The sequence below is a fragment of the Opisthocomus hoazin genome, chromosome 1 (assembly GCF_030867145.1).
Source record: "Opisthocomus hoazin isolate bOpiHoa1 chromosome 1, bOpiHoa1.hap1, whole genome shotgun sequence".
Classification (NCBI taxonomy): Eukaryota; Metazoa; Chordata; class Aves; order Opisthocomiformes; family Opisthocomidae; genus Opisthocomus; species Opisthocomus hoazin.
In genome coordinates, this window is record NC_134414.1 from 75,796,279 (window position 1) to 75,814,374 (window position 18,096).

The 18,096-nt window shown below is 42.0% G+C and overlaps 1 protein-coding gene across 1 annotated transcript; it reads right to left on the reverse strand.

Annotated features, from left to right (window-relative positions):
* Nucleotides 1–451: 451 nt before the first annotated feature.
* Nucleotides 452–17,367, reverse strand: LOC104329455 (interleukin-1 receptor-like 2). Its single transcript, XM_075426414.1, has 14 exons — nt 17,252–17,367; nt 16,351–16,425; nt 15,911–15,992; nt 15,630–15,816; nt 12,868–12,937; nt 10,245–10,488; nt 9,751–9,937; nt 8,780–8,942; nt 6,723–6,788; nt 6,027–6,147; nt 3,781–3,929; nt 3,342–3,485; nt 1,807–1,968; nt 452–1,300 (listed from the first exon to the last, which is right to left on the reverse strand). Exons 4-14 carry the CDS (start codon nt 15,675–15,677, stop codon nt 909–911), a joined length of 1,746 nt encoding a protein of 581 aa, XP_075282529.1. The 5' UTR covers nt 15,678–15,816; nt 15,911–15,992; nt 16,351–16,425; nt 17,252–17,367; the 3' UTR covers nt 452–908.
* Between the last annotated feature and the right edge of the window lie 729 nt (nt 17,368–18,096).

The following is an 18,096-nucleotide window of genomic DNA, read 5'->3' on the forward strand; positions in this document are numbered from 1 at the left end:
GATGTTAATTCTAGCCATTAGCACCCGGTCATGTTTCAGAACTGGCCATTTCCCACTGTGTCCAGGATACCCAGCCCACGCACAGTCCTTTGATAGATTCTCAGTGAATTCTGTGCTTGCAGTTAGCACAGCTGAGTCACTGAATGAGAACATCTGGTTTCCAGAGTAGCAGCACAGTCTAGAAAGCTTCCAGTTTGCAAGAAATGTGAAATACTTTCAATTTCCTGACCATTTCAAGAGACTATGTTAGAACCACCCCATAGTCTAGATATCGCAGAATTATTCAACAAATGCCTAAAACACCACAGAATCCATTCCATTTGCTGAACACATTTGGTACCAACTGTTCAGCTGAAACACATTTAGTGTTGTGAGGAGTTTTAAATATACCTGCTATGTCATGTATTTCCCCAGCCCCTTCAAGAAGAAAAGATAAGGCATGTTGCTCAGCGGGGGACCCCAAAAATTTCACAGTGCATATTCTTGCAGTAACGAGGAAGACAATCACAGAGAGTCAGCAAGAAGAGGAACAGAATGACTAGGAAAATGCTTACAACAGAAACAGATTTTTAATTTACCAACCGTAGTTTCAATTTTAAAAAATGGACTTCACAGCTGCTTCTCCAGTGGATATTACATTTATGTGGACCACGACTATTTAATAGTCTACCACCATCATCAGTGTTTACTTCCCATATCTCTGAGACTAACACAACAAATTGTGTCACTATCCAAAACCCAGAACAGAAATAAAGTTGCACAGAGTTTTTCTTCTAGGGTGTAATCTGGGGAAGGGATGAGTAGTTTTTACTCCTTGAAGAAAACATTTACTTTGTAATATAAAGAACTTGTGTAAAAAACCCCACATTTCAGAATCACCTACTCAGTTTTATTTTAATAAGTGCATCTTAACTTGCCTTTGCTGCAGAACTGGTCGAAGTTAGGGGCAACAAATACACTTCAGAATAGGATACCTTTTTCCTGGATGGCATTTGATAGCGCACATTTTTCCAGAATCTCGTATCTGCTGAACAAGATTTATCTGAGAAGTCCCCTTTCCATTGGATAGCTCCATGTTTTTGCTTAATGTATTTGATTGATTCTGGGATGCTCGTGTAGTCCTGTATTTCACCCATTTCTATAAGAATCACTTGAATCCCATCACGGATGAGAGCATTATACATAGCTAGTTGTTGTTCAGAGGTGTCTTCTAACAGGCAGCAGCTTGATGTTTCTGATCCCAAAATAATCATCAGTCTTCTGCTTTGCTTAAGGGTTTCATCAGCAACATTGACCACAGCTGTGAGTAATGAAGGAACAATCAAAGTTTGCATAGCAACTTCACAACTGAGGTACAATATTTCTTAATTTTAAAATTGCACATATATGGAGCAGAGACTAGCTCAGAGGACTGGTATGTTTAAGATCTCTCAACTGCCATTTATTATTCATGATTCGTTGCACGAAATTCTTGACAAAAATTGTTTTCTTCAGTTCTCAGGAGCAGATATTCAAAGAACCTCAACAATATTACTAATGCTGCTGAATCGTCATTTGTTCATCACTAAAACGAAAGTGCAGGTCTGCATAACATCAGAACACATTTTTTTGTAAGAAAGCAAAAATATTTAAAATTAAAAAAATGTTCATTGGACACTTGGACAAATGGACAAATTATTGATTAAAAATAAACAAATATAGCTTTATTTTCAAAAAAATAGGTGGTTTTTAATTGCATAAATAATCTTCTAATGCAAGAGCAATGTGTCAAAAGACAACCTATTAACTCTATTAATTAAAGCATACCTTCTCCCGGTAAATCATCCCTTCCTAATATAAAGAGATTATATCCACATTGTTGTTCTAAGACATCAGGGAGTATTGTATGAACAAAGGTTTCCAGACAATAGAAGCTTCTGCCTTGACTGCTTTTTGCATACAGGACATACGCATCATAGATTTTCCCATCTAAAACAAATACAAATGTTTATATTAAAAAACTAAAAACCAACATGCCTTTATTGCAAGGTTTCATTTTGGACTGTTGAAAAATAGCCATGTGGGGCTGATTCACCTATCTGACAGAATAACATCAAAGCACTGAAATGGCCTGCAGATCAAAAGAAAGATGATCAGCCACAGAACCTGACCTCTTTTCCCATCATGGGGACAGGTGTGCCAGCAAGTGAGCTGGATGCAGGACCTGGGACCTCCAGAAAGGTGCCCCCAACCCCAGAGGTGCCAAGACATTAAGGAAGTGTCCTCTTGCAGGACATTCTTCACCACCTCTCCTGAAACAAACTCAACATCAGTTATCTCCACTTCTGGCTAAACGTGAGAGAGAGTGGAAAATGGGAACTCTTTCTTGTAATAATTCTGTGAGGGAAAGGCAGTAGAAGAAAAGGCCAGAAGGCAGCTGAGGTTCTGAGAATTAGAACTGCATAATAAACAGGAATGAAGAAACCAAACCAAAATCAGATTTAACTCAACAAGTTAAGTTTAGCTCAACAAGCCACAAAACATAGTTTCTTTTTTTTTTCTATTAAAGTGTTCTGGGAATAATGAACTTTAAACCAGAAGCTGAAATTACTTTTCTGTGAAAACATTTAGAACCACCATGAATAAATGTTAACTATCTCAATGCACATAATCCATTTACTTTCAAGCTATGAGGAACTTCAGACAGTCTAATTCTGAGGGCTGCCAAACAAAATATCTATAACTTTGCACTTCTTCCAATTTTTTCACATCTGTCCAAGGTATTTGTCTACACACAGCAATAAAAACACATAAGAATCACAGAATAGAGAACTAGTAGTTTTTTTTCTCTTCAGCATGTAACCATCATATCTGACAGAATGTCAAAGGAAGTGTTCAGTAATAGAGAGAAGTTGGAAAAAAAACAAAATTAATTTCTGAGAAAATGAGAGTCTGATTTCAATACAAATACTTAATGCACGTCTTTAAACAGCTAGTTTACAGGATGTAGCTCTGCTGACACCTATTGATCATCACCAGAGTGACCACAAATCTACATGTAAAGAAACCACTTTACAGAAAAGCAAAAAGCAACATGCTGATTTGGGAAAACCTAGAGTTCTTTTTGACCTGCCACACCGTGACTGCCTTCAATACTATGCAGTGTTTATTACTTCAACTATGATTATATATTTTACCCATATGACGGAAAAAATACGCCAAAAAATGTATTTATGCATACCTGAAAATTCCTCAAGGAAATTCCATATACATTCTACTAAATAATCACTTGCTTAGAAGTAATGGCAAGTAAAAAAATTAATAGGTTAGTTATACTAACATACCTGCTTACACGCACATACCTTCCTTACTTGCAAAGGCACAGACAGAATTACGGTACCAAAGCACCAAGTCAATCTTGAAAATCTTGTAGATTATTAAAGTAACAAATGCTAAAATTAACAAAGAGACAAGCCCTCCAGTCAGCCATCTTCGAAAATCAGGAACTGCACAAAAATATAGGAAGATTTTTCTTTTAAATGCTGAATGTGTCCAAATCTGATCTTTTATACAAATGTAATACAAATTTGAATACCATATTTTTCATTTCCGTCTACCTACTACTTTAATAATGACAAATACAGTACTACAGTGACTCCTCCATTCACAGGTACATGCATACATACAGCAAACTATAATCCGTCTGTCTTCTATCAACATAATATATGAGCATTTGGTATCAAAACTCCTTCTGGGGAAGTCAACACCAGCACAGGCCTCAAAAATAACAGTATTTCTTACCTCTGTGTTTTAATATAACATATGCTGCAACCTGCCCAAAGGCATTTGAAGCGTGACAGACAAACGGTTGTTCATAATCTTCACTATTCACTTCTGAAATTATTAGCTTCACTGAATACACAGGGCGTCCATCGTAAGAAGTTTCGTCCCTATGCAAAAGGTGACAAATAGAGCCATAAAACCACAGCCCTTTCTGGAATGGCTTCACCACTAACAGCTGCAGCACAACAATGGTTGTTTCCATCTGCAAACATCAACCACACTGCAGAATAGATGAGCAATTACATTACACGAAGGAAACCCAAACACTGGTTGGGCCTCTTACTGACATTTAGCATAGCTGTTGGAAAACATCAAGACGTTATCTTATCTGAAGCTGTGCTTCCCCAAAGGCATATAAGGTTTCTATAGGCTAAAGTACAAAAACACACCTCACAAACCTAGGCAAACCCTTGTTATGGGCTTCCCAGCCCCTGTAAGAGCAGGTGAGTAGCCCCAGTGCTTGGTGAAAGAGAAATTGCACAATGTGAAATGACACAGAAAGAGGCCCGGGTACAAGGGTGTCACCTTGTGACAAGCAGCTCTAGGACAGAGAAGACATCAAAGGTGGTGACCTACAGCAAACACCAACTCACAGCGTGATTTCAGCTGCAGGCTGTGGAGCCTAAACTGCTGCTTCACCCAGAGATCAGAACAGATGTGTAACAGCTATGGTGTCACGCTGCACCATTGAGAGACACCGACTATCCCACATACATTGGACAAGCGCACAAAAACGCTCATTATGCTGCACATTCAGTTAGTCGTGTGCTGTGTGATCGATGTGTGAAATAAATAACTTTTTAACCACCAGCAAAATGAGGGATACCACTACCTTGTTAACAGTAGATCTCAAATGCAAAATTATCTAACTGGTCTACTTTGCCTCAGCCAAGCACTATTCTTTCCTGAAAACATATTCTAGTTACCATTTAAAATGCAAAATAAAAGCTTGAAATATATAATAAAGGGCACATATAGGACCGCACGAATCACCTGCGCAAAAAGTTACAGTATTTTGAACACTGTAACAAGGAATGAATCAACATCACTAATGCAAATGACTAATGGTTGCAAAGACAACCATTTAACTGCTAGGAAGTACACAAAATAAGTGCTTTCACGATGTCAATTCAGTGACTGTGTGCCTCTGCATTATGGCCCAATTGTTTATGGCATTACATTTCCTTATGACAGTACAGTATGTTACTTTTGTAGAGGGTTTTCTCTTGGTGAGCACTCAAAGAATTGAGCGTTTTATTTCCCCCTTTGTTTTATGATGAGGACTTATTTCTCACAACTCTATTCTTACTCTGAAGAGATCACTCTAATTTCTTCATCAGTTTCTCGCTCATAGATAGTCCTTGAGAATCTACAAAAATGATCACATTTTTGATTCATTGCACCACCATCAGATGAAGGCTGATAAAAAACCTGCAATTTTTAGTTCCCAACCTGTCATGCCTAACAAACTTCCAGATTGCCTTCTGCTCCAATCCTAGCTGCTTTTTCAAGTCAGGTCTAATGTCCTCTCTCCTAACTCCATTTAACCTGCTTTTCACTCTCACCTTCTCTCCCAGTTGCCCCTCTCACAGTTTACTCAGTATAAGTCTGTTTTCCTCCCAAGCCCAAACTCGTCACTGGAAATCTGTCTCCCTTTTCTTCCTCTCACCCCACTTTAGCACAAATGTCCTCAACAAAGTCTTCCCTTAGCTCTTCAGCTGATCCCAGCTAAGCTTCTCTGACTTTGGGCTCTTAAATCTGGAAGTCTCAGTTTCTCCTGTAAAGCACAGGTTTGACCTCTTGCAACCTTTCAGAGAGGCAGATGCGAAGCGAAAGGAGAACACAGAAGAAAGAGACAGTCTGGAGATCATGTGCCTGGACATGCCTGATCCAATTGAAAGAGGTCTCTGCCAGGCCAGAGCCTGCTCAATAGAAACTGTATTACAATTATGAGACTCTAAGTCTACAAAACACCTTTTACAATGACCAAAAAGAGCACAATTGCATGTGAAGTCCACGTGCATGCTATATTTCAAGTTTCTACTTCAAAGCAGAAAGTGAATTAGAGGAGTCAAGCATTAAGAGTTTTTAAAAAGAAAGCTATTTAAGAAAGTGAAAAGTGTTGCTAAATGTTTTAATGACAAAGGGAGAAAGTTCCACTTTGGTTGCCAACACTGTATTTTCTAATCTGAAAATATACTTACTCATAAGGACTTGCAAAAATTCTGTTCATATAAAATACATCAACATACACACCGTTGCCTGTCCAAAACACCTCATACCCATCAGCACCTGTTGTATTGCAATCCACTGCAACCTGTGAGCCTATAAAATTGTGTTACAAAGTGAAAAGTTAATTTCCATACTCTAATTAAAGTCTATACAATTCTGTCCACAGACTCCCACACAGACCAGCTAAGGATGGTCCCACACCCGTCCAGAAAAGTTACTCTAACAGAGGGTCTGTATAGTCAGTGATCTGCAGTTCAGAAGGAGACTGGTAGGATGGGAGAGGCTAAATCCAGGATGAAGATGCCTCTCTCTGGGGCACCACTTTCACTGCAGATTCAAAGATGGATCTGTTCTTAGAATCTCTTCCAGAGTGATGGAAAGCAACAGATGTGACAGAGAATCACATGGGTTCCCTACAATTTTCTTCACATCTGAGAAACTTCCACACAGGTTTCCAAGGACTTTGGAAGCAACATGCCTTGTCTCTTTCCCTCTCACCCCCAAGCACTCCTCCTTCAGGAGATCAACATAGAGAAACTGAGCTGGTCACTGAACTAGTTTTTGTCAAAAAACAAAAAAGCAAAAAAACCACAGAATAGGGCACTCCGCAGGTATAAATTTTTACTAGGACACAAAATCATTATTTTATTACTGAGAAAGCTACTTACCAATTTCCACTTCAATGGAGTTGTTTCTTGGATAAGATATTTCCGGGGGCTTTTTTGGTGGGCTCACTAACCAAAAGAAAGAAAGTTCTTTTCAGAAAACCCAGGGCAGCTGTAGCCTGTTTTATGCTCTAGAACACAAGCACAACCTAAAAAAACCCTGTCCTATGGACAAGGTTCTCAGCAATTTTATAACACATCACTGGAAGTACAGTATCTCAGGTAGCCCCTACCTCTGACCTGAAACTATGCTGTTCTTTGCTCCACCTCTTCCAAAATGTAGTTCCACAAATCTCTACACACCCATGGTAGCCTGGCTGCTCCATGGCATAAAAACTCTGTAACATTGCATGCATGGGTGCTGAGAAGGCCATGGGTAAATACCTACAGTACTACTCCTCTACAATCTGGATAGCCTATCACCCAGCACCCCACAGATACAGACTGGAGGCAAATGCTTAGGAATGCAATTCTTCTATTTTAGACTTTTCCTATTATAAAGGGGAAATTTAATTTCTGTACTCTGGTTAAAGGCCCTACAATTCTTTCCACAGCACTGTCTATAAGCCAGTACAACACCAGTGGCCCCCTATAGATGTTTACATTAGGACTAGATGTATGACACTCTGGAAAGCCTATTTCTGTCTACAGGCTACAAAGGGAGAATAATCAACAGGTGGAGATCAAGACACGTGCATTAAAAATGTCTCAGTATCGCTAAATGAATCCCAGCTTGGAGGGTCCCTCACTGAATGCACATACCATTTCCAGCTGTCTCAGGCAGCTGTAGGATGTTTTGGAACGTTTGCTATCAGATATTCAAAGTTCAAGGAAGCTTCTCCATGAGCACAAATTAACAAAAAGAAAACATAAAGCATCCTTTTTCAGTTCCCCAGCAAAGCACACAGGATTGCCCCGAATATATCCTCCCTCTTCTGAAAACTGGGCCTGCACTACTGTTTGGACCACATATCACCCATTTTAATGTAGACTTGCTCAGCTGGAGACTTTAAAAACAACTGAGCTGCCATCAGTCATCTACAGCAAAGAGGTGATATCATTTTGCTTCTACTGAACAGTGGGAGCTGAAATTATACTGAGAGAAGTTGTAGGAACAGATTTTAAGACCAGAACAATTAATTTCATCTGATGTGACCCTATGGTGCTCATATTTTGTTTATCCACATCATACACGTATGACATTATATTAATATGATACATATTCATATCATACATATACATACACATATATACATACATATGTATGCATATATATATGCGCAGACACAGACAAAACAGGCAAGCACAAAAAGAGACCATTAAATAGTAATACAATCTGTTAGTAATCCTGAAAATGTCTTTCATCAGCTGGCATGTAAAAAAGAGTATTGGCATTTCATACCTTGATACAGCACAGCCTTTTCAGTGATCCAATATCAAGCTCATAATGCTGTGCTAGTAAAGGAGTTTGCATTTTACAGCTAGGCCTTCTTTTGTATTATTTTTTTGCACTGGTGGCCCCCTGACATAAATCAGGGTCTACTGAGCCAGACACACGATATCAGAGATCAGCAATTCTTGTGCTGAGGAGCTTAAAACCAAAAACAGAAGAGACAAAGGTTTGAAGGAAACAGACAGGATACACAGAGTCGACATACTGCTACAATGTGGGCTGGGTTAGTTCGTTTTTCTGGCAGCAAGAGGATGATGTAAAAAAGAGAGAAGTAAGATGGGCAGGACAGAGGGTGCAGATACAGCACAAAGTATTGTGCCTACCAAGCCTTACAGGGCACCTGCTGAGGGACCTTGTCAGCTGGTCTGGGCAGCAAAGCTTTGACATACTGCAGCTTTGAAAAGGGGAACAAATCTTTAACACGGTGGCAAAAACAGACAAAAATATATAAACGGTCAGCATTTCCTTCCCTCATATTTAGGTGGGAACAAGTAGCCCCAAGCATATCTATCCCCAAATTGGGTCTTTTAGCTTTAGTCTTTAGATATGTGGACAAAAATTTGGAGTCATTGTTGTGAACACAAGCACAGTGAAATGATCTACTTACCTTCTACAGTCAGACTGACGTCTCGTGAAATGTTATATTCTTTTCCATTGTAGGTATATGTTGTTTCGCATGTATAGTTTCCTTGATCATGTACAGTCACATCGAAAATAATAAGATCACTGTTTGAGAAGGCAAATCTTTTCCCTTCCAGCAGCTGGCAGTCCTAAACATGTGTAGAGAACTCTGTTAATTCGTATCAATATCTCTTTCCACAGTTTGTCTCTCTTTAAGGCAATCTGAACTTTCAACGGACCACAGCATAAGGACGGATGCCTTGCAGAGGCTGAGGAAGGGGCGGGGGGGGGGAATAAAAAGCAAAACGTACTTCATTTTGGCTCTAAGTTTTTAATTCAAAGTACTCCATTTCCTATAGAAAACAACTTTCAATATTATAGAAGTAAGAAAGTGAAATGCAAGTGTCAGGATTTTTAAAAGTATTCATTAATGAAGAATAGCTCAGTAATTATACTAAATTTTTTAAAGTACTTAAATACTCCTGGTACCATACAGACTGCATAGGCATGAGGCAGAAATGCTGTAGAAGGCACTACGTTCTTGTACCAGAAAGAGCCTTTAAATACGTGTGAACCATACGGAACAGCGTTTATTTAATGGAACGGTATCCAGCACATAAAGGATACGCCACATCTCACAACTGACATAGTCCGTCTGTCTCCACACAAAAGAAATTCAGGACAGTGTGTACTGCCAGCAGCTAAAAAGATGACACCTGGTGGGTACGCAGGTCAGTGCCTCCTCACATCTAACCTGAATTTCTATCCTGTTAATTAAAAAACCTGTATACACCTTTAAAAGATAAAAGGTCTTAATCCTCTCCCAATTTGTTTTAAAAGCATTTTTCTCCCATTTACAAGAAATCTTTAGTTTTTCTCTTAAAATTCACAAACAACGGTGATTTGTATTTTAAATAGTGGACAGTCATAAGACAGTATAAAACACCGCATTCTCACCTTATACCAACGAACAGGCTGAATATTCTTCTCATTCCTGAAATAATCCAAGTGTGGACACACAACCTTTCCAGATGATAATGTGAATATCACCTCCTCTACAGCAAATTTTTCATTTAAACATAAACCATCAATCCTCTCAAAAACTGTTACTTTCGTACACAGTCTCCTGCAGCTTGTCAAATTCCTGCAATTAATATAACATAATTAAATTAACCTATTGGACGTATTTTCCAACTCAAAAATATATGGCATTTTTTTCAGAGAAGAAAGAGAAGATGAGAAGTTTACAGTTTCTCTAATAGATTCACTTTTGCCTACTAAGAAAAATACCATCAAACTAGACTTATTTTCCCCAACCTAAAGTTAGTTTTTTCAAAGGCGCTCTCCTGTCTTCATTAGTGTTTCTCTGACCCCAAAGTTCTACTTGCTTTCTAAAAGTTATTCTCTTTGCAACTCATTTCTGTAGCAACGTAATTTTTTTTAACTTTCACCTTATGACACATTCATAATCTCCAGAATCTTCTAACATTGCAGGGAGAAACCAAATTAAATTCTTCCGCTGATGAATTCTAGAATGTTTGTCTCTAGGCACAGCTGTCTGGTTACCAACTTTATACCATGTTAAGTTGTAGTCTCCACTTTTCAAGCTCTTTTCCAGTGAACATTTAATAGCAAGAGGCTGCCCGTCAGGCACAAGATTTTGCCTCAACATCACATCATAGGCACCACATTTCTCTAAAGGAAAAAAATAAACATTAAAGAAAACCTCAAACACTGTAAAAGGATGCACCAAACTCATTCCTTGATTACACTTACAAAGTTCATTGGAGCTTCCATCTCCAGTCATAAGTCACCTACTAAACATACAATTACAATCCCCTACCTTCACAGTTGAGAGTACTACCCAGTGATATACAGCTACAGTTACACCACTGAAATTCCATGCTGTTTTGAATGCAAACTTTACACTCAACAGAATCACTTTGCTTGCAGCAGACTGTCATTTGTACGTTTTAGTTCAGATGCAAGTAGTAGAGTACTTGTAATTCTCCAGTCTGTTTCATGTGCATACACACAAACACACACATGCATGCACAAATTTCAATTTTAATGTCTTTATTTTTAAATTTCACTTAAAAGTAGGTAGTCAAAGTAGGTCTTTAAGACAGATGATGCTTTCAGTACCCAAATGTCCTAAGAGGACAGTTGGAGTTGCCATTGCACAAATATTGTTTGCTATGCAAATTTCAACTCACCTTTCATTTTATGAGCCATTTAGAGAGGAATTATTACAAGCACTTACCAATGAGCTCATTTTCTTTCCCCTGGACCCAAGGAGATTCACACAGGGAAAGAGCAACACCGTGAGATTTTTTTTTCTTTTTGTCAGTATGCCAAAAAACGCACCAACTCAGGAATGTGACCCTGGTATCCAGAGTCAGTATTCTATTCATCTACAATTCCTCATTTTGTTAGAATATAAGAATAGCCACACAGAGACATGCAAGTGTCTGTCTAGCCCAAAACCCTGTCTCTGACAGCAATCAGTGGAAAATGTGTAAGAAAAGAGCGTAGGACAGAACAAGTACAATAATTCTTCGCTTTCACCCCCTTTTTTTTCTCTCACGTTCTGCATGAAAAACTGTTCATTGGCTTTTATCATTTCTCTGGGCATCATGTACTTCTTGTGATCAGAAATGCCAAAGTAAACATTTCCTCATCTGCCTACTCTACGGCTATTCATGATTTTATAGACCTCCATCACATCTTGCCTCAGTCATCTCTCTACCTCTGAGTTCTCATTCACTTAATGACTTCTCATATGGAAGCCATCTCATATTTGACAACACGGTCACTCATCTCTCTACCTTTTGTGATACAATCTTTCTGAGATGGAATGACCAGGACTGCAAAGTTCAATGGATTCACATTCACCATGGTGTTATAGAGCAACACAATGAAGCTTTCTGTTTTCTGCTCTACTCCCTTCCCAAAAACTCTGCTTTTCTGACTGTCACTGATGACAGAACTAATGCTTCCAGAGAGCATGCAGAGATGTCAAAGTAGCATTTTTTCCAAGTGGTTATTAATTAACTTAAAGTTCACACCACACACATACAGTATGCTTGTTTCTGCTATATGTGTATGACCCTTCCATGCCCCTATGCACCCATTTGGTTTTACCTACTGATATTCTGTCACTAAACTATTCAATATCCAGATACCCTCTTCATAGTCAGCATTAGTTTTAACCACAAGGGATAATTTCACATCCCCCCCCAGTACTCACCACTTCACTACAAATCTTTTCAAAATTACTTATCAACACACTGAATTGCTCAGATACCTGTATTGAATGCCCCATAATAGCTTTGATGGTTGTTAAATGCTGTGGCCACAGGAACTGATAACTGGTGAGGCGACGTTTGGAACATTGCGGCCAGTTCTGGGTTCCCCAGCACAAGAGACACATGGATTTACTGGAGAAAGTCCAGCACAGGGCCACAAAGATGATTAAGGGAGTATATCTCACACAAGAGGCTGAAAGAGCAGGACTGTTAAGCCTGGAGAACAGAAGTCTTGGGAAGTGTGTGAGTAGCTCTTATCCATGTGCGTGAATACCTGATGGGAGGGAATGAAGAATAGGGGGGCAGACTTCTTGCAGTACTGCCCACCGACAGGGCCAGTGAGGACAAATTCAAACACATAAAATTCCATCTGAACACCATAAACACTTTTTTACTATGAGGGTAATCAAACACTGGAACACGTTGCCCAGAGAAGCTGTGGAGTCTTCATCTGTGGAGATGTTCAAAATCCAACCGGGCATGGTCCTGGGCAGCCTGCTCTAGCTGACCCTAGGGAGGTCAGAGAGGTTGGGCTAGATGATGTCAGGAGTTCCCTTCCAACCTAAATAATTATGTGATAAGATAGGACATAAAATATCACATATTATGTGTTTTATAGGTTCCTGCTTTTAGGACGGTTTAAAAAAAAACAACTCACTGGCATGCACATAAATTTGAGTTTTGCAGCCATTTTGACAGAAAGTTAGTATTGTGTGAAAAAAGTAAGTTTCAGAACAAGACCTTCCATAGCCACCAATAAACTTACCTGCAATAATTAAAGACAGAAATGCTGTTGTGATATTACACAAAAACAATGTTTTTGCTGTCATGTCTCCCTGCAGAAAAGAAAACCTTCAATTAGCAGTTTCTAACACAAACTTCCACCATTGAAATTCAATGTTTGCATTTCACATTTAGTACAGGAATCACACAGTTAGGACACAGGAAATGCAGCAATTGTCTTTGGCTGGTTTTGAGCCTGTTGCCTGCTTGGTTTACCTGACAGCTCCTAATTATGGCACCAGAAGGAAAAAATGAGTGAACATTTCCTATTCAGCTTGTCAAGCACTCAGGCGTTATTAAATCTTTAGCACGTTTCTCACCAGTTCTTGCTTTCCCAAGCTAGAGTCTTAGTCTCTCTAACTGTCCCTTAGATGGAATCTGACTTCATACTTCTGTCTTTGCCATTCTCTTCTGTACCTCCTCCAGTTACACTACAGCCTGTCTGAGACGGGAAGAGGAGAACAGAGCTTGCATATAGTCTTCAAAATGTAGGTTCACTACGGACTTAGGAACTAAAACAACGATTTTTTTTCTGGGTCTTTTCCTAATAATTTCATAATAATTTCTAACAGTCTATTTGTTCTTTGCATACTACTGAGTATTGACCCGGTACTTCCATGGGCCTAAGTAGTAAAATCCCAAGGCCTCATCACTGAATGTTAAAAATCAGGTAAAGTCAGTCAGACGCTGAGCATGTGATGATATGATTTTGCCCATATGTTTTCATTTAAATTTTTTACATTTATCTACAACAAATTTCTTTCACTATTATTACCCAGTCATTCACCACCATGACATCCTTCCACCACTCTTTGCAATTAACACCTCTGTGTCCTAGTCTGAATAGCTTTGTATTGTTGGCAAATTCTGCCACTGTAACAATTTTCCTCTGTGCAGACCATTAATATATGCTGAGCAGAAGAGAGTTGTTTGGGACTCCACCGGTGATCTTCCTCCACTTGAAAATCTAACCTACTTTACCCACTTCTTTATACATGTGAGAATAAATACATTATGGCAGTCTAGCTTCATTGACAGCCTCTGCTGTATGCCTTTTGGAAATTAAGGCAGGTTGTATCAACCATGTCTCCTGTATCCAATGTCTTCACATACATGTGTACAATTCTAACACACTTCTAGTATTTGTGAGCCATGACTTGCTTTTGCAGAAGTCACTGTTGACTCTTTCCCTACATAATTTATCTTCATTTCCACTGGTTCAATTCTTTACTACCCAGCTGTCTACTACACATACCAGAGTCACTGGTCTCCACTTTCCTGGCTTTTTTTTTGATCAGTTGGGGAAGATAAAACCACATTTACCACTTTCTGATCTTTTCGTCCCAAAGCTGCTTTATTTGAGACATTTACAAGAAGAGAACACAAGAGTAAGTATCAGCCAGTCATGGTTCTTTGTTATGGATCATTTCATTCTATAACTGCCTTTTACTGACTTTTCAATTTGAGACAGATCCTTTTGTGGAAGATTAGCCATAAGAAAAGGTACTAGCACTGAAATCCATGATCTTCCAAGATGAACACAAATGGAAAGAAAAAAATTTTTCCCCTGCTATGTTCATTTTTTTATACCTGAACAATCTACTGGCTCTCAGGACTCTTCAGTAGACTTCTTATCCCTAATGTGTTTGGAGAAGGATCTATTAGTTGCATGCCTCTGACAAGTTGTTCCTTAACTTTGCCTGCTTTACTGCTTTTTTTCTATTCAGTTTACCAGTTTTTACAGCACTGTCAAAGAAGAAATGCAATTACTCAAACTGAAGGATGAGCAGGAGAACCCCATGCTGTCATAAAGAATCTTTGCCTGATCACTCATTTCTACAATAGTCAAGGATGACACTTCCGGCTGCTGTGTTTTACTTCACCAAACTGACTCAGAAGTGTGCCATATATTGAGTCATCCACGCTGCTTCTTGCCATGCCTGCTTTCTTCCTTCTTCCCCTTTTCCTCCCTCCTCCTTCATTGCAAATTTCCACCCAGATTGCCAGGCAGGTCTTTTCTTGCCTAGCTGTAGGAAGGAATGAGCCCCTGCAAGAATGCTGAGCATAAAAAGCAATAAACAAAACTTTAAAATCACTAGAGGGGATTTATGTGTGTTTGTAGAAAAGCTCTGTCTTCACTAATTGTGACGGACAGTAACTCTTAAAATCTCTAGTTTCCAATGTTAGAGGACAAAAATACTACAACGGAAATAATTTAAAGAGGACATGGGACTGAACAGACTCCACTTATGACCAGGTATTTTCTTTACAACTTCTCAGAATCCCTGTTTTGTCATAAGCTCTGTTCCATTACAGCGTTACCTTACTCTAGTGTTCTGCCTCACACATGCTTTCTCAAGCAGTTTTTTGCCCCAGCAGTAGATTCAGTAGATGCAGCAGTAGATTCAGCAGATGCAGCAGCGGTATTTTGCCAAGTTCTGAAGGAAAGTCTTCCAGAAACCTGCTTCTCTACAAATCCAATGTTCTACCTGTTTAAATTTATAACTTGCCCTTTTGCCAACATGGAAGGCCTGCAAACATAGCCCTGTGTAGAATCATACACATGAACTGCTCTGAGGAGACGCCTTCTTGTCTCTCTCTGACTTCACGATGAAGAAGAATCCATTTCTGTGGAAGGTATACTCAAGAGCAAAATTGGGCTCTGCTCTGTGCATGCATTCTCATAATTCATGAAGAAAATGACAAACGTATGACTGCAGAGTCAGGTGAAAATGTTCTTCCTACCACATTCCGCCATGACAAACCGCTAAATTTCTCCCTTTGCCCAGCCATTTTGTCCACATCTTGAGCCTGCTATTGACCTGCGGAGCTTCACCACTGAGGACAGAATTCAGCTCGAGTTATCTTTGCCCAAATTTTCCAGAGGGGAAAAAATTCCATGTATCTGAGGCCACATCCGTGAAGTTTCACCCTGAAAGGAGGTAACTGTATCAATTTAAGCATTAAAAAAAAAAAAAAAAAAAAAGAGACAAGCATCTGAAAGGGGTCTTCAATGATACACGCACCTGAATTACGATTGCAGAACCACAGAATCATAGAATGTTCGGGGTTGGAAGGGACCTCTGTGGTTCATCTAGTCCAACCCCCCTGCCAAAGCAGAATCCATAATAGCACATAGTAAATCATAATTCTCATTAAAATCTGTCATTAAATTTGTACAGCTACCTTTTCCTCTGCTCTCTAGTGCTTTCCAAGTTGAACTACTCCATTAAAAATACAACTAGTCGAACCAGAACTTTTAAGAATCATGCCTTTCACTAATTTTTGCAAACCTGTGGCACTTTTTCTTTCAATGTCTTATTCAAAAACACGGACAGATTACAAAATGCAACAGCCCGGTTCTCAGAATGGAGAGAACGGACAGAAGGTCAGAGTATCACACCACTTCTTCCATGTAAGCCCACGAACATTTGAAAATCACGAAAAAATACATAACTCACATTACCTTAAACGCTTCTCTCAGCTGCAAGGTACTCCACGCCTCTTCAAGAGAACTTAAATTAGGCGTCTCACTTTTGACCTAGGAAAAACCATCACAGCGAAGGCATGGACTCCGTCGGTGCTGAGGCGCACCGAGCAGGTGCTGAAGCGCTGGGTCAGCCCCCCGCCGGGCGCAGTCACACCACCACGCCAGCCTCCGCGGCCACTGCTCTGCGGGTCGCTGCCATCCCTCCCCAGGCTGCGGCAGGAAACCATTTTTCGTTTAAATCCTCACGTCCTCTCGGAGGGGGCTGCAGCCGACCCCTCGGGCTGAGGGCCGCGCTCCCCGGGCCCAGCGGGCGGCCGGCGGGGCGGGGCGGGGCGAGGGGCGCCGGGCCGAGCCGCTGCCCCCCGCGGCCGAGACCCCGCCTCAGGGATCCACCGCCCTCACGCTTTCCGTCAGGCACCGAGCCACGCCGCGGGCACGGCCGGCGGAGCAAAACCCTGACCTGCAGAGCCAGATTTCACTCCCTCTCCTGAACTGCCCCCAGCCCTCGGCTCCCCCGCGCTGAGCCGCCTCACAGCCCCGAAAACGGGGGCGTCGGAACGGCGCATTTCTCCCCCCCCACCACCCCCCGCAGATTATCCCAAGCTGGCCGCGGCCGGCCGCCCTGTTACGCGATCCCCGCTACCACTCACCGTTCCCCGCCGCCCTCAGCCCGCTGCCGCCGTCGCCGCCCGCCCACCCCCTCCCCCCGGGCCGGCATCGCCGCGGAGGTCGCCCCCACCCTCGCCGGCTGCCCGCGTCGCGAAACGGCCGCGCCGCTGCGGGGGAAGCCCCGCCGCTCCCCGGGCGGGCGGCGCTGAGGCGAGGCGGGTTCCCTCAGGACGGGCCGGCGCCCAGGGGAATCCCCGCCACTGCCTACCTGCCCGGCGGGGCGGGGGAGCCCCCGCTGCCGTCTCCTCGGACGCCCGGGCAGCCGGTGGTCGGACAGCTCCGGCCGGCGAGCTCTCACCCTCCCCGGGTGCCGCTGGCGAACCCGGCTACTCCCGCGGCGGTGAGGCGGCGGTGAGGCGGCCCCGCGTCAGGGCCAGGCCGGGCCGGGCCGCCTCCCCGCCCCGGCGCAGGGCGGCAGGTGTCCCGGCGCAGGCCGGCGGTGCGGGTTAAACCCAGGCTGCAAAAAAGAAGTAGTTTTGAGGAAAAAAAAGGCAGCCGGTGGGGCCCGGCGAGGCGGCCGCCTCGGCCTCCGCCCCGGGGCAGGCGCGGGGGGAGCGGGCAGGAAACCCTCCACGTAAGGATTGCACCATCTGGGGCGACTGACTTTTTTTTGTTGTTGGTTCGTTTTCCCTGTGGTAGGGGCAGCTGCAGACTTTCCCCAGATGAGGAGACCGCATCGCTGGAAGAGAAGGATCCCCTGGAAGGCTTTGGCAGGAGCATCCCGGGGACATGGACGGCTTTACCAGCTCCTTCGGCAGGCTGCTCCGACGGCCTGGCGCGAATTCCCCAAGGCGGCCACACTCACCAGGGAGATCTGGCTCTGAACCTTGAGCACGCAGGTTTAGTCCCATTTAGCCCCTAAGTTTTTAGGGGCAAACTTAGCAGCTACTGAGTAGCCCTGACGTTTTCTGGAGGTTGCTTAGCTTGCGGCTGTTCTGGGAACAGTGTGTTCGCAATGTTCGGGTGTTTCTTACTTCTCTGTTTCACTCGCACGGAGTTGGAGTTCTTCGAAGTTCTTCAAATATAGTGTGGTGAACATGGAATCGGATATGA

Coding starts and splice junctions, on each gene's coding strand:
- LOC104329455 (XM_075426414.1), bottom strand. CDS start 15,677: ATGGCTGGGCAAAGGGAGAAATTTAGCGGTTTGTCATGGCGGAATGTG. Junction 3,486..3,780: donor TGTTATATTAAAACACAGAG/GTAAGAAATACT, acceptor ATTTTTGTGCAG/TTCCTGATTTTCGAAGATGG. Junction 1,969..3,341: donor TGCCTTTGCAAGTAAGGAAG/GTATGTGCGTGT, acceptor TATTTGTTTTAG/ATGGGAAAATCTATGATGCG.